The sequence below is a fragment of the Lagopus leucura genome, unplaced genomic scaffold (assembly GCF_019238085.1).
Source record: "Lagopus leucura isolate 7727_CA_CO unplaced genomic scaffold, USGS_WTPT01 Super-Scaffold_73, whole genome shotgun sequence".
Lineage (NCBI taxonomy): Eukaryota > Metazoa > Chordata > Aves > Galliformes > Phasianidae > Lagopus > Lagopus leucura.
Genome location: NW_024962252.1, coordinates 64,831,284 through 64,855,835, shown reverse-complemented (window position 1 = coordinate 64,855,835; position 24,552 = coordinate 64,831,284). Strand labels below are relative to the sequence as shown.

The 24,552-nt window shown below is 39.7% G+C and overlaps 1 protein-coding gene across 1 annotated transcript in view; it reads left to right on the top strand.

The window, feature by feature from the left end:
• PCNX2 (pecanex 2) overlaps positions 1–24,552 on the top strand; it is a 149,838-nt gene that overhangs the window by 112,715 nt on the left and 12,571 nt on the right. Inside the window, exons 26-29 of the mRNA XM_042883139.1 lie at positions 10,942–11,195; positions 15,190–15,423; positions 17,526–17,629; positions 24,306–24,450. Coding sequence (XP_042739073.1) covers positions 10,942–11,195; positions 15,190–15,423; positions 17,526–17,629; positions 24,306–24,450 — 737 coding nt within the window. The remainder of the gene's footprint in view (positions 1–10,941; positions 11,196–15,189; positions 15,424–17,525; positions 17,630–24,305; positions 24,451–24,552) is intronic.

Below are 24,552 nucleotides of genomic sequence, written 5' to 3'. Positions count from 1 at the left end.
TATGCTGAATTCGGCTGATGAATGTGTTCTTCTGTCATGACTCTCCTTTCTAGGGAAAGATATTTGCATCCCCTTCCTAGATGCTGTGATGTTTGTGGGGCTTGTTAGTATCACACTCCTGTTTTCTTCATGAAGTGGGGAGAAAAAAAAAAGCAAATCCACCAGGCTTTTCAACAATTTTTAAATTCTCTTCATGCTGTGTGCCTTGGCTGTAGTTGTTGCTTGGGTTTGTAACCTTTCAAAGATGTGATGCTTGGAATGTGATGCAGATGCTGGGAGTTTTGAAATCCTGGAATAAACAGATTCTCAGGCTCAAGGGCTGAGCAACTAATGGACAATGTGTTGAGGGATGTGTAATCAAGGCAACTTTTCATCAAGCTTGCATATGAGAAAACAGGAGATGGACTGACTCTTTGAATGCAATTAGATGTGGGAGAGAAATAAGAAATTACACGTGTGCTCCGGTCTTGACTGCAACAGGCTGCTGTTAAGCAGGTTGTGGTATGTATTTCATGCTCACTTTCCTTTCTGTATGCTGAGGAGGAAAATAACATTCTTCTATTTTAAGAAAAAATTTGTGGAAAAAGGTAAAAAAAAAAAAAAAAAAAAAAAACCTGAAACAATTTGGTGTTGTAGTAGCTGGTGAGATACCAATTCAGTACAGAGGCAAATTGTAAGAGAAAAGCAATTGGAAAGGAAGAGGGAATTTGTTTATCAGCCTTATAATCCCTTGTTGTTTGTAATGATGTAGTGATGTACGCATGTCTGTGGCTTTCTTCAACTTCAAAGACATCGATGCAAGAATTATCCTCTTTTGCACCCCAAAGGTATGCAGTGGTGCTCATCTGTTAGAGATAGGCAATGAAGTTAATGTCTTATAGCGGCCACAGGTGGAAAGGTTTTCTTTCGTGGAGATTTGGAATTTGCTTTTATTTCTTTCATGTCCAGGCAAGACAAATGCAGATCCGAGTTGCTCTTAAAGAACAGTTAAATGCTGTGGCAGTTCAAATCCCTCAGTTGTAATACTGCTGATTTCACAGGCTGATAAATCTCTGAGATAATTGTTGGTTTTGGTGGGTTTTGTTGTTGTTGTTTTTGTTCTTTAGGACAGTTTTAGTCAGTCTGTTATTTCTGGTCCCTCTTAGTTGCTCACAGTACAATTCTCTATGGAAACTTTGTGAAGCCAGAATATGTTTCATGTCTGGAGATCTGAAAATAAAAGTGACTTCCAGGTTGGATTTATGTATGTCTGAAAAGTGATGTATCTTACAAGTTGTTGACATTGTGTTTACTTTTTTGGAATTTTGAGTGAGCAGGACCATACATGTTTCCATTATCTTCCATCCTGACTTTACCAAACCATCTTTGCTTTTCTGTTAAAATAGTTCCTTGTAGGATTTGAAATGAAAGAAAGAAAGAAATTTTTCATGCTTAAGCTGTGAGAGCTATTTTTTAATTTGCCACCTCCTGCTGTGTACCTCTTCATCAACACCACTCCAATGCTATTCAAGAAAAGTAAACCTTGCAAAGACCAATGAAAAATGTGAAAGGATACTCAAACCACATTCTGGCTGGATAAAAAGATTGGGGGCCTAGAAGGCAGGCTTAAAGAGTTGGAAGTTGTGTAGTGAGTGAGTAGATGATAGTTTTTTTGCAAAGTGTCTGGGGAGGAAGATGATTTTGAGCTGGGTTGGTTCATTACCAGGTTGGAACTGTTTTGTATCTGAGTCTGAGAGCAAAGCTCAAAAATTATAGTGCTACCTGTGAAGACATCTTTTTATTTCTTAAAATTAATTTCTGCAAGCAAATGGGTCTGAAAATTGATGCTTCCATGCCAGTTGCCTAACACTGTCTCTATTTGCAAGCAGCTCTAATACATCTGCTGTCTGCAACAGCTCTGTAAATTCAGTCTGAAGTGAGCCATCACCTCCTCTAATGTGTCTTCTGGAACCAGCTGAATTCCAGTCATAGCTGTCCCCCTCCCCATTCTCTCTTGTGTTCTTCAGGAGATCAGCAGCCTTTGAAGGAACATTCATCTGAGTGTTCAGAAGTCCCTATGAATGGGACCAACATAGCAGCAGCAAACCATGAACCAGGAAAGCACAAATTACTGAAGGAGGAAGAGTGGAGCAGGAAAAATGGGAATGAGAATCTCACCTAGATTGTGAGAGAAAATATATGATTAGTTTGTGTCCTCATATGATACAAACTGGATGATTTCTTCACCTTTTTTTTTTTTTTTCCTAATAGTTCACCTAATATTTTCTCTGACTACAGGAGATGTATTGGGAAGAAAAAGGAGGGTATATATATTGGGTTACATTATTGGACCTAGAGGAGAAAAGCCTATGTGTAGCAAATAACAGAACATACCTGAGGAGAGAAGGGGACACGGGGATCCATGTAGAAGATACAGTCTGAGTAAAAGGAGCCAGAAGGGCTCACATGATGGCAAAGCTGCAGAAGGGGACAGGTCAGGGGCTGTTTCAAGGGTTGCCCTCAGCTCTGTGAAAGCTCAGACAACAGAAAACCATCCTTTCAGCAGGATTGCTCCTGTTGGGGCAGGAAGTTAGGCAGGGCTCCCCTGGGAAGTAGGAGGGGACCATCTCCTGCACCAGCTGGGCAGGTTCTTCCCATTGCAAGTCTTGCAAACGCTCCGTGGCGGTGATGGGGAGCATACAACTCAATACAGTAGGATTTTTTTTCTTTATGTAGTTAGATTGCATTAAACTGCTGGAAGAACTTTGGAGCTTTCAAAGCTAAGAGGCAGTGCATGATAAGCATCAGGCTTTAAGTCCACATACAGCCATGTTTCTTTTGCTTTGTGCATCTCACATTCCTATTTTTAGTTGTCTGGTCATATGCTGAATTTCACATAGGATCCTGACTTCATTCATTCTAATGAATGGTTTCCAATTCATTTTTCCCAAAGAGGATAAAAATGGGCAAGAACTCGGAGTCTGTAATTTTTGAGCTTTGGCTTCTTCACTTCTACTTCAATTTCAAACATGTAATCTTAATTGAGGGTCCTAAAAATCCAGTCTTCCATAAATAGGAAGTCTACATTTGCCTGGGAAATGAATGAATCATAACAAAGTTCTCTGTGACTGTTTTCTGAGTAAGCCAAAATGACTATTTACATCAAGGAGTCTGGATTTTCCTGCATTTGTCATTGTGGGTGAAAAGCTGTGTTGGCAGTGCTGCAGTGTCCAAAGAGGTCGCATTGTCTTCTGAATTCATGCATACTGGGAGCAGGAAAAATTGCCTCCCCTATTTGTATCCAGCTTCATTAAGAGCTGGCATTGTAAAATGACCAATCCAGATTCCTTTCTATCCGTATGTAATCAAAACACATGTGTCTCAGCTGTTAAATGAAAGGCATCTTTGCAGTAAGGTTAAGTAGATACAGATTGAGTAAACTGAAATAAGAGTTGGCAAATCTGGGTTTCCCCTTAACCATCTTTAGTCCAGTTCAAATAACACACCTTATATGAATTAGTTCTTCACTCTCTTTTCTGATGACAAAGAGGGGATGTGCCTCCACTGTGCCATTAATCCTGTGTATAAAGCAGAGATGCCCATCTCCTCTATCAAAAATGGAGAAGGTACAGATGAGCTCAGGCTAGGTGAAAATTTGTAGATATTTGCACATTGCTATAAGTGAACCAAGCCCTTCAGTAACTTAGCTGTACTGTCTGTGCTAGACCACAGCGCTATGCTAAGAGCAACCTGCCAGAAGAAATATGTAATGTATCATTTAATTTGAAAGGAAAAGACAGGGGAAAGCCTGCAATTGGGGAACAAGCAGAAGGAATGTCAAAATATCTACCACCTGCAAGTTCCCTGTAGAATGAGGAGTACTTAAAATATTTTCCTGTTTAGTCTATGCCTCAACAAAATGTCTTTTGGAGATCATCCAGTTAGGTGTTGCGCGAGCAGAAATTACTTATGGATGGTAATGCTGATTTCTTGAGGAGCTGTTTTCTAGCTCGTTCCTAGTATTCTTCAGTCATGTAATTAACTTCAAAATCTGTGCTGTGATTTTGTTGCTGAATGTTGCACGTGCAGTATTCACGCTTCACTTGGAACTTCATTAGATGAACCAAGGAAAGAAGCACAGAGCAAGCACGGCTGTAATTGTACATTGTGGCAAGCAGCTGTGACAGCAGGGTGGGATCGCCCGTGGGGCTTTCTCCGTGTTACCTAGTTTATTTCGCACGCAAAATGGTGTATGAATGCAGTCAGTTTAGGGTATGTGCTTTAGGCACAGTAATGATTTCTAAGAAATAAGGACAGTTACTCATTTTGGCAGCATGTATATATACTGTATAGCTTTATGACAGTAGCGAGTACATTATGTTTGATTTCTGTGTCTGAAAGCTCTGTAGCACAAGCAGGAGTCATTCTTTATTTAAAGACTGATTGCAATGTTCACTTTTTTACTTTTACAATTCACTTCACACTGTTGGGAAATAAAAATGCCCACCTTCATGTCTTTGCTGAAATCATGCTTGAAGTACATTCATTGTATGCACAAAACCATCAAAAGATACTGAAAAAACATAGCAAGTTCAGGGAAGAGCAGCTGTTTTAACACATCTCTTTCAAGAGAAGGTTAAAAGAACAGAATGCACATTGTTTGCAGGAAAGAACAAAGGCTCAGAAAGATGGGCACAAACAGAAAGGCTGCAAAGAGATCTCTATGCTTTAATCACAATGATTTAATTGAAAAAGACATAAACCGGGAATGGCATGATGTTGAATGAAGGAAATCTGCAGTACAGAAACCTTTCTAGGTGTACAGTAATGCCACAGCAGTATATGTTTCTATGCATTTCAAATAGAATGCTTTAGTATCTATAATGCAGAATAGAATAAATATTTTATGCCTTTTTTTCCCTTCACAATTTTGTATGTATGTATGGGTGTATTGGGGCAAACTTCTGGAAGGAAAGGAAATGTTAGATGCTCAGTAACCTTTTTATTGAAAATGAGTATTTGTTGGAAACAAAATGTTGCACTGCATTACGTTCCAAAAGAGGTAACGTGAGAGGTTCTTGTGTTTGGTAGCTGTAAGTTTAACAACCAGCATCCTTTGAGAATGCTTTCTTTCACCTGGGGTTTTATAACATGACTCAGTTTTTGTGATGTGATGTCTGTTATTAGTCTGTTTACTTTGGAAAATGAATTATTTGTCAGGCATGCAAGCACCTGAAACAGTTGAAAACTGAATCACAGTTTTACAGTTAATAGATCTGATGTTTGAGAAATTGGTATTGTTTCAGTTTTGTTTTTAAGTTCTGAGATATTTTTTTTTTTTGAAACAACACATCACAGCAAACAGATTATTATTATTATTAACAATCTCAATTCTACAAGAAAAAGAGCTGGAAGAAGCCAAAATAGGTGCTGTTTACCAGAACGCATATTTCTGGGATTCATGAGTTTCCATCTGGGAGCTCTGTTCAGTCCTTTGTTTCTAGAGCTATATACAAGGCTTGTTTCAGGAGAAGATGTTTAATTATGCTCTTTATGCTTCTTCTTGGTGATACGTACTACCTGCTGTAGTGAACAGAAAAGCCATATAAAACTGTTTCTAGATGTCGTCTTGCAGGATTCTCTTTTGACTCCAGCAGAACTGAAAAATAATTTTCCTTTCACTCACTGAGTTACCGAAATTAAATTTAAAAGCATACCTTCACTTCAGCCTGAAATTCTAGAGGGCTAGGAGGTTATTAGTTGAGGTATGTTTTCTGTGTCCTCTTGAAATAAGATTGCAGCCTTCAGTTTCAGTGTTCTCATTTCCATTTAGGTCAGATCATTCTGGCAGAGCACAAGTCAGTCCTTAAGTCCTGATGTGTCAGGAAAAAGAGTTTCAAGTTCTCAAACTGGTTTTCTCCTGAGCTCACATAGTTTGACCTTGCTTTGTTGATCTGGCACATGTTCTTGCATTGATGAACCTTTGGCAGCCAGCCAGCGTTACATATCTTGTAAACGAATCAGTCTCATCTGTACTAGCAAGGGTCACCGTGAATGGCTAGGCTTGTGCAAAGAGAGAAAGCTTATTTTCATTCTTTCTACTTCAGATTTTAAAATGGCTAATTACCAGTGAAAGCATTTTCCTGTATTTTAATGTTTAATGGCACTACACTGAATTGTATTGCATGACTGAAGTGCACGTTCTGCTCCCTGCTCTTTAGTTTTTCGTAATTCTCTTAGAATTGTTTGAACTTGCTAATTTTTGGAGAAGCAATATAAAATTGACATTCTAATCATCAGCTTGTAACACATATAAGAAAGTTTAGCGTCACTGTTCTGTGGAAGATGTACACTAATGCTTAATCTCATTGGCTATGGCTTGTCCTGTTTGGCTCAGTGCATAAAACTGAGCGCATGCTCTTAGTCTCAGTGGTACCAGTGTCTAGAATCTCGAGTAAAGAGCCAAAAAGGATTGATGCAGCTGTAAAATGAAATTTATCAATGACATGAGAGTTACTGGGATCAAAGTCCAGCCAGTGCATTAATGGCCTAAAGCAAGATTCATTCAAGGGCGAAAGAAAGTTTCTAGCATTCTGTCTGGAACTGACTGCAGGAAATGAGGGGAACCAGCATGTGCTTGAGCATCAAATCTAGCTACTGTCTTCACAAACTTGAGTCTTTTTACTAGATGGTGCTTGGAAATATTAATCAGCAGATAAGTTGGGACCGAGGATACAAAACGGATTTGTTATTGTGGCAAAAAACATTGGCCGTGCCTGAGCTCAGACCTTTAAAATAAGCTGAGGCTCTCCAAGCAATCCAGACACCAAATCCCCAGGGTATCAGTACCAGAGTCCATCAGACCATTGTTAAGCGAGGGTGTGTTTGCCAGATGTTGACAGAGCACAACCCTGATCTCATTCTTTTAAATTAATTTGTGGAATGACCACATGAACTCTTTGGTTCGCTCCCAGAGCATTTGTAATAATATGGTCCTAGGTAGAACGTCTCTGTCTTCCCAAGTTCAATGTTGATTGTGTTTACTGTAGTATCATTTTAAGTTTCACTGATTGAAATTACCTAGCACAGATGACTTGGAGATATTTTTCTTATCTGTTGAATTAGCTGAGAAAGCAAATAATTGTTCTGGCTACTTCTCTTATTTTCTGTACACGTGACAGCTTCCCTCAGACACTGAGGGTCCCATGAATTCTCCAGTTATTGCCTCTTTCGGTTCTATGTTTTACAAAATAAATGTCTTAAGAAAACTAGTAATTGCAGAGTCTCCAGTATATATGCAATATAAGGTATTCATTAACACAGGTGATCTAGAGAACGTCTTAAAACATAGCCAGCATCTGATAGAATCATAGAATCATAGAATCATAGAATCACTAAGGTTGGAAAAGACCTAAAAGATCACCCAGTCCAACCGTTCACCTATTCCCAATAGCTCCTACTAAACCATGTCCCTCAACACAACATCCAGCCTTTCCTTGAACACCCCCAGGGTCGGTGACTCCACCACCTCCCTGGGCAGTCCATTCCAGTGCCTGACCACCCTTTCTGAAAAGTAATACTTCCTCATGTCCAGCCTGAATCTCCTCTGCCGTAGCTTGAAACCATTCCCCCTGGTCCTATCACTAATGACACGAGAGAAGAGGCCGACCCCCAGCTCACTACAACCTCCCTTCAGGAAGTTATAGAGAGCAATGAGGTCTCCCCTGAGCCTCCTCTTCTCCAGGCTGAACATTCCCAGCTCCTTCAGCCTCTCCTCATATGGCCTGTGTTCCAGACCCCTCACCAGCTTTGTTGCCCTTCTTTGAACACGTTCCAGGGCCTCAATATCTTTCTTGCAGTGAGGGGCCCAAAACTGGACACAGTACTCCAGGTGCGGCCTCACTAGTGCTGAATATAGGGGAACAATCACCTCTCTGCTCCTGCTTGCAACACTGTTTCTGATGCAAGCCAGGATGCCATTGGCCTTCTTGGCCACCTGGGCACACTGTCGGCTCATGTTCAGCCGAGCATCAATCAATACCCCCAGGTCCATTTCCTCTACGCAGTCCTCCAGCCACACCGCCCCAAGCCTGTAGCGTCGCCTGGGGTTGTTGTGGCCGAAGTGTAGGACCCGGCATTTGGCCTTGTTGAAACTCATCCCATTGGCTCCAGCCCAGCTCTCCAGCCTGTCCAGATCCCTCTGTAGGGCCTCGCTACCCCCAGGCAGATCCACACTTCCAGCCAATTTGGTGTCATCTGCGAATTTACTGAGGGTGCACTCGATGCCCTCATCGAGGTCATCAATAAAGATATTGAAGAGGACAGGCCCCAGCACCGACCCCTGCGGAACACCACTCACGACCGGTCGCCAGCTGGATTTAACTCCATTCACCACCACTCTCTGTGCCCGGCCCTCCAGCCAGCTCCTTACCCAGCCAAGAGTGTACCCATCCAAGCCTCTGGCTGCCAGCTTCTGCAGGAGAATGCTGTGGGAGACAGTGTCAAAGGCTTTGCTGAAGTCTAGGTAGACCACATCAACAGCCTTTCCTTCATCCACCAGATGGGTCACTAGATCATAGAAGGAGATCAGGTTGGTCAAACAGGACCTGCCCTTCATGAACCCATGCTGGCTAGGCCTGATCCCCCGGTCACCCTGCACATGCCGCATGATCTCCCTCAAGACGATCTGCTCCATAACCTTCCCTGGCACCGAGGTCAGGCTGACAGGCCTGTAGTTCCCCATAGGAAACATGATATTTGTAGACAAAACAGAAGAATGGATTTAAGAATGGAAACAAAGCAAACTCATTTTTTAACTCCAATAGTTGTAAGATTAGCAGCAGTGGTTATTAGGTTTGTGTTTTTCACTGTTTATAAACACCTGGCAAGTTTAATTTAGCACCTGAGGTGAGGACTGATCTCTTAAATTCGATGTAATATTGTAAGACCTTCAACTTTTCAAAAAATAGACAAGAGTAAGAGCACTAGTGTGGAATGGTTGTTTTACCCTTTTCAGCCTATGTACAGAGGGATGTGCCTTTCCCTACTTTGTGTATAATGTCTTTTGACTTGACTTCAGAGAAGCATCCAGTGACCAAGAGCAGTTGCTGCTTTTTTGCTGTTAAGCATTAAGTGTTAATTCATGTAGAAATCTGAAATATGAAGAAGAAACAGTTCAGTTCATGTCCAGTCCCACGGAAAACGTCAGCTAGATAGGCCATGTTTTGTACTTTGTGGCAGTCTTGGATGGAAAGATGCTTATATTTAGGTTACTTAAAATACTTAATAATTTGTCATAATTGTATACCCTTGAATCGAAGGGGGAACATGGCAGTGTGTGAACAATATTGGTTACACAGTGTAAGTTTTCACTTATAAACATACCTGTATTCTTCTCTTATTTAAAGTGGCATGACAGAACAGGTTTGTTGGTCCTGGCAGGGGTTTCATAGGTGTTGCTTACTTTATTTACATAGTTTCTAGTAATAAAATTCTCAGAGAAGCGTTTGAAACAATGTGGTTTTCTTGCTATTTTTGACAATGAGAACACAAAAAGCTCTCTGAAGTGTATTTGCTGATATGTTAAATATATATCCCATACCATATTTCACCCAAAAATGAATGGTGAGTGGTACCAGGGATGCACACTTGAATTGTTATGCGGGAGACACACTTGTGTAGGAACTTATAAGGAGAAATGAGTGCATGCTGGTAACTGCTGCATCTTTGATTCCAGTTGAAGCTTTAACTGAGAGTGTCCCTCTCCAGAAACTGCAGTACAGTGTCTTGTTCTTCCTCTCCTATTGATACTATCTGGAAATGACTGAGCCAGCTTTCTCATGGGGTGACACTGAACCACTAGCAAAAAGCATATGTGAGACATATGTGTGACTTGCGTGGCCTTGAGTGATAGTTTGTGGAGAACTTCAGGGGAGAGCAAGCTCTGCAGTAGCCCACAGAGTATAAATTTTAAGTGGGTCCTTGCATCAAGAACGTATAGCTCAAGTATCTTGAAAACTTTGTGGGAAACACTTGGGTGTCCACCTCTGGTTTTGATTTGTAGTGTCCCACATGGTTTTGAAACCACATTCATAGATTTCAAAACCTGATGGGCTCAGGTTGGCCATCAAGTTGGCCATCAAGCTACGAGATATGGTTTAGTAGCTTGTGGTACTAATAGGAATGGGAGGGTGGTTGGACTAGATGATCTTGCAGGTCATTTCCAACCTTGTGATTCTGTGATTCTGTGAAGTGTGCGCAACACAGGTCAGAAATGCAGTCTGCAAAACAGAAATATTGTTTCTGCATTGTCCTCATAACTTCTTTTTAAATTAAGATGACTTTTTCAGAAATATTTTGATCTAAAGCCCATCTAATTGGCTAATTAGAGAGCTGTTCTGTCCTCGTGATATACTGCCACTAGTGCTATTCATTACAAACATTTGATCTGATATAGCTTTTATTTCAGTGGGAGAGAGAGCAACCAGTTGCATGTTATTTTTGGAGCTTGCTTTCGAAGATAGTTCACTCTAACACAGATTTTGTAAGTTCTCTGACAGACTGTAAAATCTTTGTTTGTGTCCTTTATGTTGAAGAAACAGACTGGGACTTGGATCAATTTTCTTACTCTGCCTGATGGAGCAAGAATCTTTAGCGTTGCTTCCTGGTGAGTTTGTATTGAGGCAGAAGCAATGCCCTGTAGCTCAGCTCAGAACCAAATGCATAGGATGTTATATTGGGCCTTTTAAGGTTGTTATAGGTGATATTAACTAAATGATGGATAGCACTTCATTTTCTACTGCACATGAATCAATTGACACATCTAATTTGTTGCTGTAGTTCTTTCTGTTGGATTTTTGGTAAATGCATAGACCCTTCAGCCCTACTTTCTCCAGTCAGATGTCCTTTGTTTCCCCCATCCCACAATAACTATCAGCATACTCTCTTTTCCTCACTGCCAAGGGACATATTGCCAGCAGAGAGAAGTGGAGGCTATAACAGAAGGAGATGAAGACGATGAAGGCTGCTGCTGCTGTAAGCCAGGACACTTGCCTCACTTGTTATCATGTAATGCAGCCTTTAACCTCCGATGGCTGACATGGGAAATAACACGAACCCAGTACATCCTTGAAGGATATAGCATCATTGATAACAATGCTGCAACGATGCTGCAAGTGTTTGATCTGCGGAGAATTCTTATCAGATACTACATAAAGGTAAATTGTTGGCTAAAATGGACTTATGCGGGTTTGTCAAAAATGATGGCTGGCTGCTAAGAGTAGTATTTGAAGTAACTGGCTTTGTATTTATTCCTTCACACTGCTGGCAGTCGTACTAGCTCATTATTAGGTAGGCATAATTAACTCATGTCTCCTTCGTAACATACGACTCTGACCAGATACACTTTGTGCAGGAAGTTGCAGGCGTGCTTAAGCAGAAATTGAGAAGGTGAGTTAGCTTCCTTTCCTGATAGAGGCAGAGGAAGCATTCTTATAAAGCAAAGCTTCAGTGACAGTTTGGTTTTTGTGTTTGCGGTGTTATTAAGATCACAAAGACCACACAGATACTCATTTGTCAGAAAAGCCAAACCCTTTCTAACCCAGCAAGTGAAGAAATTTCTGTGCAGTACTGTCTTCTGCTGAAGCAACAAAAGCCAAATGCTGTCTTTTATGCCACTAGTACTGCCATTAAGCCAATTACCAAAGCTCCCAACCATCTCTGACATCTCCTTCCTACCTACATCTCTGCGATTTTAAAACTCCTGTCAACCATAGAGAGAGACCTCCTGTAAATAAATTAATCACCTTTATATGCAAGTGACCCAGTGCAGTAAAAACAGGATAATTGCCTCACGAATGTGCTTTGGTCATGCAGTCAATTACTCTGTAAAGCGCAGGCTGGAGTTTCCTAAATAATTTTACAAACATCAAGGCCCAGTAACCAACTTGGTTTAATTATTAAAAAAACAAAACAGCCTGTAAACATGCTTATTTCATTTTAGCCACAAAAAAAAAAAAAACAACAACACTTCTAACAATTTAATTAAATTATTTTTAGGGACTGTACCTAAACTAAACAGACAAACAAAAAGGCTTCTTTAATCTGAAATTAATATATTGCTACAATTGCTTCACTTGACTTTAAAAGGTAGTTTGAATTTAAAGTGATGCGAATTGATATGATTCAGATTTTGATGGCATATGAGACTGAAAATCATCTCAGTCTATGATGGAATCAAATCAGCAGCTCATTAGTTTAAAGTTACAAAAAATTATGCTTTTTAAACAGGAGGTTTTTCATCCCTGAAAATCAACTGAAACAAGAGATGACTGTGGAAAATTTGAAGCAGTCACATAGGAAGTTAACTGGAAGGCAGTTTAGAGCTTCTATTCCAGAAATACTTGAGAGGCAGCTGACATACAAAAGGTTGCTTAGGCAAACTTTTGTCCCTTACAATACGAGTGAAATTGATTCTGCCTTGAGTGAAAGGGTTAAATGAACTCTGTGCTTCTGAAATGTGCTGTGTCTCCATATCCCTTGGGTACAGATTTTGTAATGTTCAGCGTCGGTGACTTTCAAGGTTTCCAAATCTAATCTTTTTTGGATTGATTTTGTGAGCCAACACTGTTAGGATGTTTTTACAGATCTTCATCCTTAGAAAGGCTCCAGTCTCTTAATCTACTTCCCTTCTTAGGGAAGGATGAACGAGGGATGATAATAACCTGTTGTCAGCTTAGTTTTTAGCCTGTGCCGGATCTCCCTTGGTTTCAGCAGAATTCTTCCTCAGAATGGCACTCCCAAAAAAACCCTTAAGGAGTTTTTTTTTCTCCTATTCTTCAAATTAATCATTTTTTCCATAAACAGAGACTTTGATAAGATTTGATAATAAGATTTGATAAAATCCTTAGTACGGCCTAGGAAGATGAGAAGATTATGTTTTGTATCAGATAAGCTGTCATGCTGTTTGTCTAGTGCTGCTGAAACTTCACCTTTGGATAAACATACGATACCAGAAACAGAGGTGAGAATTCACTCCTTTCTCAGCTTCCTCTTAAGGAGGAATCTTGAGCTGTGAAGACCCTGGGCAATTCCACTGTGAACATTTTAAACCCCTGGCACTTTCCTTTTAACGAAGTAGGAAAGTAATTGTAAGAAGTCTAGTTAATACAGTATTCAGGCAAGACAAATCACTAACTCAGAAAACCCATAGACTTGAGCTTCAGCAGTAACTGCATCTCCATCACACCGAGTGCTTGGAGTGCTTCTAGTTTGTACTTTGTAGCTTATAATATTGTAAATATTTGCTGTATCATTTCTGAATTGCTATATACCTGAGAATGTGCTCCTGGACAAAACATATCCAGGAAGAGCTACTAAGAGTAGAATTTAATTAGGTGGCGGAAGTTCTGTTGTTTCAGTGTCTGATTGCCAGTCTCATTATTTTCCTAGCTGAATTTGTTTTTTTGGAAACACAGGTGAGAATAATAAGAAAAGCAAAGTGTATTTTGAAGATCAGTGAAGAAAACTTATGCTTTGTTTCACTTCCGTGCTTCATGAATAATTATTAGATTGATCTTTTAAAGAGTGAGTTACATTGAGCTTAATATTCTTTGTGCATTTATTTCATTTGCAGTTCCACTGGCAGTCCAGAAAGGCCCTTATTTTTTTCTTGTAAGGGGATTTTTATTCTCCACAACCAAAGTGGGTCAGCTCCTGCAACCCTCCTGCATACGTTTTGAAATCATTTCCTGCTCAACTACTGTGATATTTTCCCTTGTGCCTCCTCTATCTCCTCTCAATATATTCTTATTTAAACGTCTTCTGCTATTCCAGAAGTCTGCATTCTCAGAGTTTTCAGATCCTATTGTTTCTTTGTGAATCTTTTTCAGAAGATTTCATATTGTTTCTCCTCATGCCAAGAAATTAAGGCACTATCCCCAATCTATATTACTCTACCTTGTCTTTTTCCATTGGAACTTAATTTTACTCTTATCTGTGTATTTTTGTGCAGTTTGAATGACAAATTGTGGATGGCATCTGGGATTTGTAAAAGGGCTGGTGGTGCTTCTGTCCTTTTTTTCATTTTCATCGTATTTTAATTTTATATATTTATTTGCTTAATTATATTCCTGTTTCATAGGTAAAGTAGAACTACATCATCTTGTCATGTTCGTTCATCTCTTGTTTGCTTTGGAATCCAGTTTTAAATGAATATCTTTAATTAAAACAAAGCATTCTAATGATAAAGTGTTGTAATGTGCCTTCTCAGCTGCTGTTACCTTCCTTTGCAAGACTGGAACTTCTCCGTAGGTTTCCTGTTCTTCTGAAAACAAGCTTTAAATTTGGCATTGATAGATTTTTCTTACTAAGATTCTAAAGGTTCCAGACCCACTGGTTAGAACTTAAGCTTAGAAACTCAGGCACAGGCATGAGATGTGAATCTTGCTGCTTTTTCATATTTCTGTATTTGGTCAGAGAACTCCTGGTGAGTGCTCTTCCTCCTTCTTGCTTTATAAATGTAAATTCAGTTGCATTATTTATTAGCTTCTTCATATTACACTTATAATTCTTTATTCTTTACTAATCTCACTGACAAAATATCAAAAATAGTGATGCTACTAAATGCAGAGTAAAAACAGAAATTAAAATTTCAGAGGGGGGTTTCAGAGTTGTATTGTACACATCTGTCACATCTCACCTGTATGAGATTTAAATCGCTGTGGAAATGTTTTTGTTGAAGAATTAGAAAAGCTTCGTACTCAGATAGCAGGAAGCTTACATAGCAAAAAGAAGCCTGCTTCAATCATATGGCCAGCTACTGCTGTTTTTTTCAAAATCTCTCTGAACTTTTGTCAATATCACCTTCTTGGTGATAGGCTCTGTGAGCCCACTACTATTCCATAATGTGTGCATTGCAGTGTGGGAATTCCTTGTTTGTATTGCAGTCCATTGATTTGTATTAATTTTCCTGTAAAGCACCAAGGTATTGAATATGTGACTTCTATTTCCATTTCCTGCTATTTATATATCAGTTACTACCATCTAACTAAACAGTCTGATGAAGCATCGATTCTGAGCATTAAAAAACAGGAACAATATGTACCACTATGGGTTGCTAGTGTTGTCTTATTTGATTTATTCTTTTCTGCATAAAATATTTCTGCTTTAATCAGAGACAGAATGACTAATGTTTACTCATTTTGTCAACAGAGTATAATATACTTTACAGCAAGCTCTCCCAAAATTCTTCAGTGGATAAAAGATGAATCCATCCAAAAGACGCTGCAGCCTTATGCAAAGTGGCATTATATTGAACGTGACCTTGCAATGTTTAACATTAACATAGATGAAGACTATGTTCCTTGTCTCCAAGGAATAACAAGAGCTAGTTTTTGCAGTGTTTATCTGGACTGGATTCAGTACTGTGCCAGGAAAAGGGCAGAGGTAAGCATACATTTTTTTTATGAGTAGTAGTTGTAATTTCTGAGATTGGATTTAAATGATACATGGTTACTCGGGATTAGCACAGGAAAAATTATACCATTTAAGCTATTAAGTTTAACATGAATGAAAAACCTTTGCATTGTAAAATGGAAAGAAAACCACACATTATAGACTACTCTTGTGCAAAAAACTTAGTCTCAAGAAGCTTCAAAGCGGTAGTCTCTGGATACAGAACCAAGTCCATGCTATGCATACTCTCCAGCACTATTAATTTTATAATCTCTAGGAAGTGTGGATTTAACAAGTGCTTGCAGAAGCTCTGCTGGAGCAGGCTGTGCTCAAGGAATGACATCAGGACATTACTGTTCTTCAGTGCAGCCCGTGTTTGCTTGCCCAACATTTGTCCATGTTTGTTTGCTCTTTCCAAACGTTTGCCTATGCTTTGGTGTGATCCTCAAATGATAGGGAAGTGCATGCCAAACAAACAACTCGTATAGTTCACTCCTGAGAGCTGATAATTCAAATGTGAACTACGTAACGAGAGTGTGTGAAATAACAGTACAGCTCTAGAAGGCCAAGGGCAGGTTTGCAGCTACACATTCATGTGCTTTCAGCCGCTAGGATTACTGGTGGTCAGCAACCATTTGGCAGAAATGTTCTATTGTATTTCCATGAAATACTCAAAATAGCCCAGAGAGAGAATGCAGTTGCAGACAAAGCATATTCCTCTGTTTAATTTTCTGATTATTGCTGACATTGGGAAAAAATGAGAAGTGTATGTTTCTTCGCCCCATACAATCTTATTCGGATATTTTTCATTCAGGATCACTGACTGAACATCCCATTTGCTACCACTCACCTTATGTGAATAGCATAACATTGTTCAATCGTGATATTTCTTTTCCAATTCAGTTCTTTCTTGCAACTCTGCACTTCAGTACCATTCCACCAGTTCCTCTGCACATCACTACATTGGTGTTGTTTTCATTGAATTGTCCTCTGAGCTTTCCTCACCATCTCCTCCTGCTGGGAATGTTTCATCCCCTTCCTTGCCCATCTCCTGGCTTGTCTCCCAAGTTCCGAGACACAAAAAAATCTATGGTGCAGTGAAAATCTCTGCTAAATGATACTTCTGATTTGCAATCTGGCTGTAACTTTTGAATAGAACAATAGATTTAGAGATACCCAATAGACTTGTAGTTCCTCTGAGTTAAAAGGGCAAACAAATGCCTGCACCAGTGCATATGCATGCACTTCCATTTATATATATATATTTACGTATTTATATTTTATTTTATTGTAACTCACCTTCTGTAAGGTCATATATGAGATGAGATTTTAAAAAGCTTCATTGTATAGCCTGAAAATCAGAATAATTTGTAGAAGGAGCAATATTCTCTGTTATAAGTAGCTTCAGTCTTAGAGTCAAAGAAATAACCCATTGCATGGGCTGAAATCATATGTACTCTCCTAAACATTCAAATTCATGAGAGATTGTTGAAATCTTTCTTCCTGCTTGATAGTAAGCAATTTTTGTGAAAATTTCAGTTAAAAAAAAAAAAACATTTTTAAGCTAGTGAATGTGAATGAAATATTTTGACAGCTTGCTGAAATGTGAGGTCAGTGTCCTCAGTGGCATGTAATTGTGATGTGCATACTGGTATTCACTAGAAGTTTTTTGAATGAATTTTTCTCCTGAAATCTGTCCAGAGGTCTGATGTGCATCCTTTGTCCCATGGATGGGCTTTTGCTGCCTCCAATTGCAGCATCTCTTAGCAATAAGCAGAGTGTTTTGTCTTACAGTAATGGCTGGAGAAAAACAATGAAACAACAATAAATAAACCAGCAGAGATCTCCTTTGAGATCCCACCTCCTAAGATTGGAATGTTGTGTTTCTAGTCAGTGGGCAAAATAAGCTAGCATTTTGCAGAAAGACTCTGATTGTGATGTTTTTGTTCTTGTTCTATTAATTGCAAAGAGTGTTTTTGTGTGCAGATCCAGCTACATGCAGATTCCATTGTATTTTATTATTTACAGTATTAAAATGCTTTTTAGGATGCTATTTGTATTTAGAATAACATGCAAGTTTTAAAACTTTATAGCACTTGGACAGCGATGAGGATTCTCCACTAGTAACGCTTTCCTTTGCTTTGTGTATACTGGGCCGAAGAGCTTTGGGAACTGCATCTCATAACATGGCCATCAGGTGAGTTTTAGGTGTTTTTGCTACTGATCTTTAAGCCAAAATCTGTTGGTCTTTTTTCACTTACTGTAGAACCTCTGCAGAACCTTGGATCAAGGTGAAGTCTGTTTCCTTTGTAATGTCATTTGTTTTCTTCTGTTCCTGGACTTCTTTCACTTCAGTAGTTTGCTTAATAACCAGTATCAGTCTTCCATATGAAACATCTTTCAGTCCTATCTTGCATTGAAAGAATATGTACCTGTGGTGTTTACTTGGTTCTGGCCTGGCTACTGAAATGCTGGCTTTCTCCAGACGGGAAATAAACAGCTAAATAATCTGACTGCCAGTTAGCTGAAAAATAATAAATCGTAACTGTGCTGTATTCCTTAGAACTGTTTTCTGTGGTCACTGTGCCACTCCATGTTGGTGACTGAGGAAGACAGATCCTTTCGTCTCTCGAGGCCAGGATTTGTCTGTTCTCACTCTTTTGCATCATTCATTCATTCAAAGCACTTCTTCCTAGAAAATTTGGCTTATGAATTCTATTACTTGGTTAAGTTTACATCTTTACATACTCAGCATCGTAAGTTCTTCTTAGGGTTCTTCCATTTTCACTCAGAGGTACTAATTTGTTTGGATTTTATAACATATCTGTTGTCCTTTTTAAAGTGTTCAGCCTGAGTAGATAATACAATAGATAGAGCATTTTATTAATACTATTTACTTTACAGAAGTCTACCTTCTCACCTAGTTTTAGATTTTTATTAGGTGTATTTGAAATCATTCTGCTCATAGGCATTTAATAACAGTAGAGAAATTCAGTAAAAATACAGTCTCTGATTGACCTTGCTGCATTGGCACAAAACTGTGAATAAAGCTAGCTAGTGTTCCATCAACAAGTCCTTAGGGAGGATTTGTCTTATTAACAAGAAAACAAAGGCAGCGTGTGTGAATTTGAATGTATTTTGTGTTATAAATCAGTCCTTTAAATATTCATTCTAGCTTTGTTGTGTGTTGAAATGTTCGTAACTTCTGTTTTCACATCTTTCTTCAGTCAGTTCATGGCCCATATGGCTTATTTCTTGGTGTGCTGCTCCTTTCTGCTTTCTCAAGTGGCTGTTGTCATTTCTTTTCTACTGCTGTTTGCATATTGCTTTTCCCTATTGTTTTTTTTTCTGGGTTAAGTTTATTTTCCCTTAATTTCTACACTATCAGATTAGTATGATGTTTAATAATACTGCCCTATTTTCAGATGATCTGAATTTTAGAGTATGGGGACATGATAGAAAAGTTGATGAGCATTTAGGTTTGGTTTTCTTTTTACGGAAAAGATTAAAGTGATTTTGATCTAGGTCTGCAGCAGGTATGTCACAGTGACATTAGCAAAGCAACTAAAAATACCACAAAATCTTCCTGAAACTGTCATCACATTGCATGTACTTTGCACAGGATCTTAAAATCTTCCTCACAGTGTTTTGGCAGTTGTACAGGTACAGTAACAATGTCACTTCCTTTTATTGGCTTTCACAGTGAGTAGCTATGCAAAGAGATGGTAGTGCTGTCAGAGACTTTTAAAAGCTTAACTTGGAAAGTGTGAATGTTGAGGATAATTATTTGCAAATATTTTACTAATTGCAGGAGTCAGCTATATCATGTCTCTTTGAAATTTGAAACATAAGCAATAAACCTTATCAGTTTCTCTCTTTTGGGGAATGGACATTCCAGCATTAAAAAAATATTGCAGAGAAAAAGTCTGTAGAAGGGAAAGAATTGTGGTAGCTATATGCACTGCACAGCTCTGTCTCTGGTTTCCTAAATCCATTATATATAGTACTTTATCTTTAATTAAGTTCTGGTTTTCTTTTACTAAGAAATTGCTCCAGGGTGTTATTATATTGTTGTATTTTTAACATGAGCTTTATAACATAAGAGGAAATAAATGGAAAGTTGTGTCAGTCTTTTTCAGCGCTACTTCACAAAAGCTTCCCTTAGAAAGGTTTCCTGAAAAACTGTGTCACTTACCCACCTGGGTAAGTTACCTTCAGCATCTTTCATCTGTCAGAAAGATTTGGAAAAAAATAGGAATCTGAGTAGCACAATAGGAGTTATAAATTGCTAGGGCTAAAAAATATGACTTTGGCTTTGGTGACTGATGTTTATTTTTGTCTTTATATATTTATTTCAATTGCTGAGAGCAGTTTAGTAGACAGTATCACCTAAGGAGCAAGGTGGGAGCTTTACCCTCAGACATCAAGACCTTTTACAACAAAAATCCCCCAAATTCAACTGGATGCAGCACAGATGGCTGCTTATCATACTTGTTATCTTTACTGCTACATAGAGGTTGTTTAAACACAAAGAAGTCAGCAAGGCTCAGATAGTTGTAGGTTTACGTGGCTTGCCAAGGGGAGCCAACACATGCAGCATCAATGAGGTGAAGCAGATGTTCCCCAAAGATTAACTTTTGGCAATGAAGGCAGATCCTCCCCTCCCCTCACTGTATTTGGTGGAGAGACAGCAGCTCTTTCAAAGGATAATTTACAGCATTATTTTACAGAGGATTATTACAGTATCATTGCTGGTTCTTGGCCCCAGCTCTCAGCTCTTTGCAGGTTTCTGTTCAAGTCAGATGGGAGGGAAGCACTTAGGTTCTTCAGAAGCTGAAGGAATCATCCTTTAGATGATGGTTTTATGCTTTCTTAAGAAGGTGTCATGACTTTTTAGATTTCTTCAGACAGCAATAAGAAACAACCCTGAACTTTTTTTTTGAACTTTATTAATTCTGGCTGTGAAGCATCTTGTCCACAATATCGCTAGAAGTTTCATGATGAATTTAAGTTGTAATGGTCAGATAGGCAGATAGATGTTGTAATTCTCCACATGCTCATTTTGGTAGAGTTTCAGCTAAGTCCATTGTGAGAAAATAGACAGTAATCTGTGCTCTGAGGCCCATATTTTGTCCCCTGGGGTAACTGTGTGGGTAAAGGAAAGTTTCACGTGGGCTTTGCTGTGTCTTGAGGACTGACAGTCGTCCAACTGCTTCACCAAAACGCTAATTAAAAGGTAATGTCACACTGAGCTGCGAACTACGGAATTGAGATTCAAGTTTACATTTTGTATGTAAACTATCAATTTGGACTCATTTACACCTGATTTTGTCTAATCTATTAATCAGTAAATGTCACTGTGTAAGCCAAGGTTTTAAATGCTCTTATATAATGTATGTAAATAATTATTCAGTGTACCTGTTCATGTAAATGTCAGCAGAAGCCCAACATTAACACTAGATTGCACTATAAATGCATTCATTAAGATGGCAGAACATTGCTATGCAAATCCCGCGCTCTCTTAAACTGTCATTAGGAGGCATGCTGCACAAAATGCAATTTGATGAATGATGTGACATTACCATTCATTTATTCAAACGTGAGTGATACGTTTTGGTGTACCTCTGTGGAAAAAATACATAATAACACTATTTAGCCACTAGACCTCCTAATAAATAAATGTTTAGGATATGTTTCACATTTGGAAAAATATAAAAATATTTTAATAAATCATCATTTCTTTGAGGTGAGCTGAGATGTGCAGGTTATTATCGGTACGTGTGTGTTTTGATGCTGAACTAAATCCACAATTGATATTGGAAGAGGTCTATAAACTGAGGACAGAAAATGGAGTTTGGAGTGCAAAATACACACAGATGCAGTCGCCAGCTCATTAGCTTTCATCTGTCTGTACTGGTTCTGGGCTTGCATCAAATGCTTTTAGTTCCAGCTGTTGGAACAACACAGGGGGAGAAAGAAGAGTGCTTGTTTTGACTCTGCTGCCCACTCTTGTGCTGATGTTGCTGCATCGTTCTCTCCTCACAGCTCTGGGCTGCAGGATCCTGTGTCCCTGCAGGTTGCCTTCAGAAACAGCTTGGCAGTGCAACAGCAGCTTTCAGGTCTCTGCTCAGAGGGTCAGCAGTGCTGCCAGAAACAGCAGTTCTGTCTCTTCCTGATTAATGCAGTTTCCTTGGCATCTGAATTTACCTTCACTAGGTTTCAAAATATGTGTAATGTGCCTGGAACTGTGGCAGGTGACTGATTGAGGTGTGTTCAAACTGGGCCAAGAAAGTGGCAACAACCTTGAGTGGGGCAGAGATCAAAGCTCTGGGCGTAAAGCTTCTTTGTGATCTCATTAGAGCCTTCAGAAGAGAGTGCAGCAATTAGAAGCACAACAACAGCTCTATTTTATGTGGATTAAGGGCTGCGTGTTGCAGAAATAACGGGTTGAAATACTGTCACGTTATAGGTAGGAGGTGCCCCAAAGCCTCATTACGATTGGCAGCAGAGTGAAAAATTGTAATGGCATTGTGAATACAGCAGTGTCCTTCAGACCTCTCTGGTGGAAAACATGATACATGAAATAATTGACTCTCAGCCTCCCACCACTACTTTACTCTGTGTAACAGTCACAATTGTTCTTAAAGAATGCTTGTTAGGAAACTTATTATGCAGAAGGCTGAGAAATGGATGAGTCTTCCTGAGTTCAACACAGTGGGAGCTGTACGTGCTTCCCTCTGCTCTTCCACTGATGCTCAGCTGCAGTTTTCATGTCCTGGTCTGAGCCTCCCTTTCTGCCAGCACTGTTGGTCACAGCAGCTTGTTCAGCATCAGCTGATGCCTACAGGACACTCTGAATGTGGATGCAAACTCTTTGTTTGTATACTCTGGTGTTTGTATTTGGCTCTGAAAGCCTCTGATGATTTAAAAAGCAGCTCTTTTGCCTGCCTATTCCTTCCTTCAGCTCAGCCAGCTTTTCATAGCAAATACAACGGGTATTACTTTGGAAGAACTGCGCTGCACAGTGTGCACATTTTGGGATTGTTTAGGATTGCCATGTTTTGTTTGTTTGTTTTTAATCCTGGAAAGAACGTTTATTTACTAAGGTATGTTTTGCAGGCCAGGACGGAGACAGGAGTATTGGATGTTGTCTCTGGGTGGGCCACTGGAAGGACCCTTCCTGATTTCTCACCTCTTTCAGGGATGTCATTTATGGGCACGTAGACTGCACCTACAGTCTTTTTCTTTTTTAACTATTTTATTGTAGGGCTTCCATGGCTATTGAGCCACCCTTGGGCAGATTGTCATTTTCCAGATTCTGGAGATGATTGATTGAGGGTCAGCAGGGATCAGGAGCCATTCTTTGAAGATGCATAACGACTCCCACTGAAACCTGTGCTTCAGTGCTTTGAAGCTCTGGGTTTAAGTGCCTGCCTCACCTAGGCATGTGTTAATATGTGACTAATAAATACAAATGACTTAAGAATTCACAAGAGCTTCCCTGTGCTCCTGCTGTTCCCAGCAGTGCCCAAAGCCCTGCCTCACTGCCTGCCCTCAGGCCCACTGATCAGTTGATTTGTATCACATGGCGCTTGCACAGAGAAAGTCAGTATCCAGCTGCTTTTCTGGTAACAACAGACATATCTCTCTGTTTTAATTTCTGCAGCACACTACCCACCATGGGCAAAATTAGAATGTGTTTGAGCTTGAAGATAGGCCAGGAAGTCTCCTAATCTCTCTTTGCTCTCTCTCAGAAGAGAGAAAATGTGTCTATTTGTTTTTCCCAAAATAATTAAAACAGCTCAATTAAGTGGAAAGATGATGCATTCTCTGGAGAAAGCATGGATAGTAGTGAAAACCTCTAACATCTTAATGCTTTGTCCCCTCCAGAGCCTTTACAATCTAAAAAATCAACTGGTGTAAAAGTGAGTAAGATGTTGGCGGATGGACCGTGTCCTGAGGGTTTGTAGGAGATTCCAGGTTTTAATAGCTGGCTCTGTTTTCCTCCATTTCAGGATCAGTTCTTCAGAGCAGTGTCAGGTCTGTGGCCCTGCTCTCAGTACCACCCACGTGACTCCTGTACACTGTGGGATGCTCAGGATGCGTGGTGAAGGCTGAGCCCCAGGCTTCTTGTTTCTCTTCACAAAGATCTAGTGCAACCATTTTCTAATATCTGCTTGGTTTTGACCCTCTTATATTCCACTATAGTCTCTGGTCCAGGCAAACCATTATCAAGGTCAGGCAGACCTGGTTACATCCAGTTGCTTGTGTGAAGAAAGAAACCTGGCCTGCAGTTGCTTTAAGGTTTGTTGTTTCAGTAGGAAATGCCCCTGGGTTAATTCATGCTTTTGAAACTTAATGCTCTTTTCAGTACGTCTGATTTAATGTTCAAGTCTGGTTTTGAGTTTCATGACAGAAGTTTCAGATTTAGTAAAAAATAATAATAATAATACATTTTACAGCTGTTTTTTAATCATTACTATTAATTTTACCTTGCAAGCAGACTGTTAACCATGACAGGGCTGATGATTGAACTTTCAGTGAGGGGCAGCTCTGCTGCCTTCCACATGCTACTGAGCAGGTGTAGACACAGCACGTTGATGCACAGGTCCTTAAGACTCATGTTCTGAGTGCCACGTTTCTCTCATGGCCAGTTGGCAGTGCAAGCAGAAGGAATAACACCTACCCAAAGAGATGTATGTATGCAGCATGACTGTTGCTTTATATCTGCCACAAGGGTTCATAGCGAGCACTCCCAGAACTATGCCATGGTTCTCCCTGCAGTGGAAGGGCTGCGGGTCCCTATGCAGCTCAGCTCCAGCTTGGTGAGGAACAGATGGCTTCTGAAAGTGACCACTGCCTTCCTCTTGCAGCTTAGACTCCTTTCTGTATGGCCTCCACGCACTGTTCAAAGGGGACTTTCGGATAGCGGCGAAGGATGAGTGGGTCTTTGCAGACATGGATCTGTTGCATAAGGTCGTCGCCCCAGCGATCCGCATGTCTCTGAAGCTCCATCAGGTAGGATCTTTGTTTGTTTGTTTGTACTTCACTTTTACTTTTGCATTTGTCTTCTTAGGGAAACACTGGGAAACTTGAAAAATGTTTGATGAGAGCAAAATG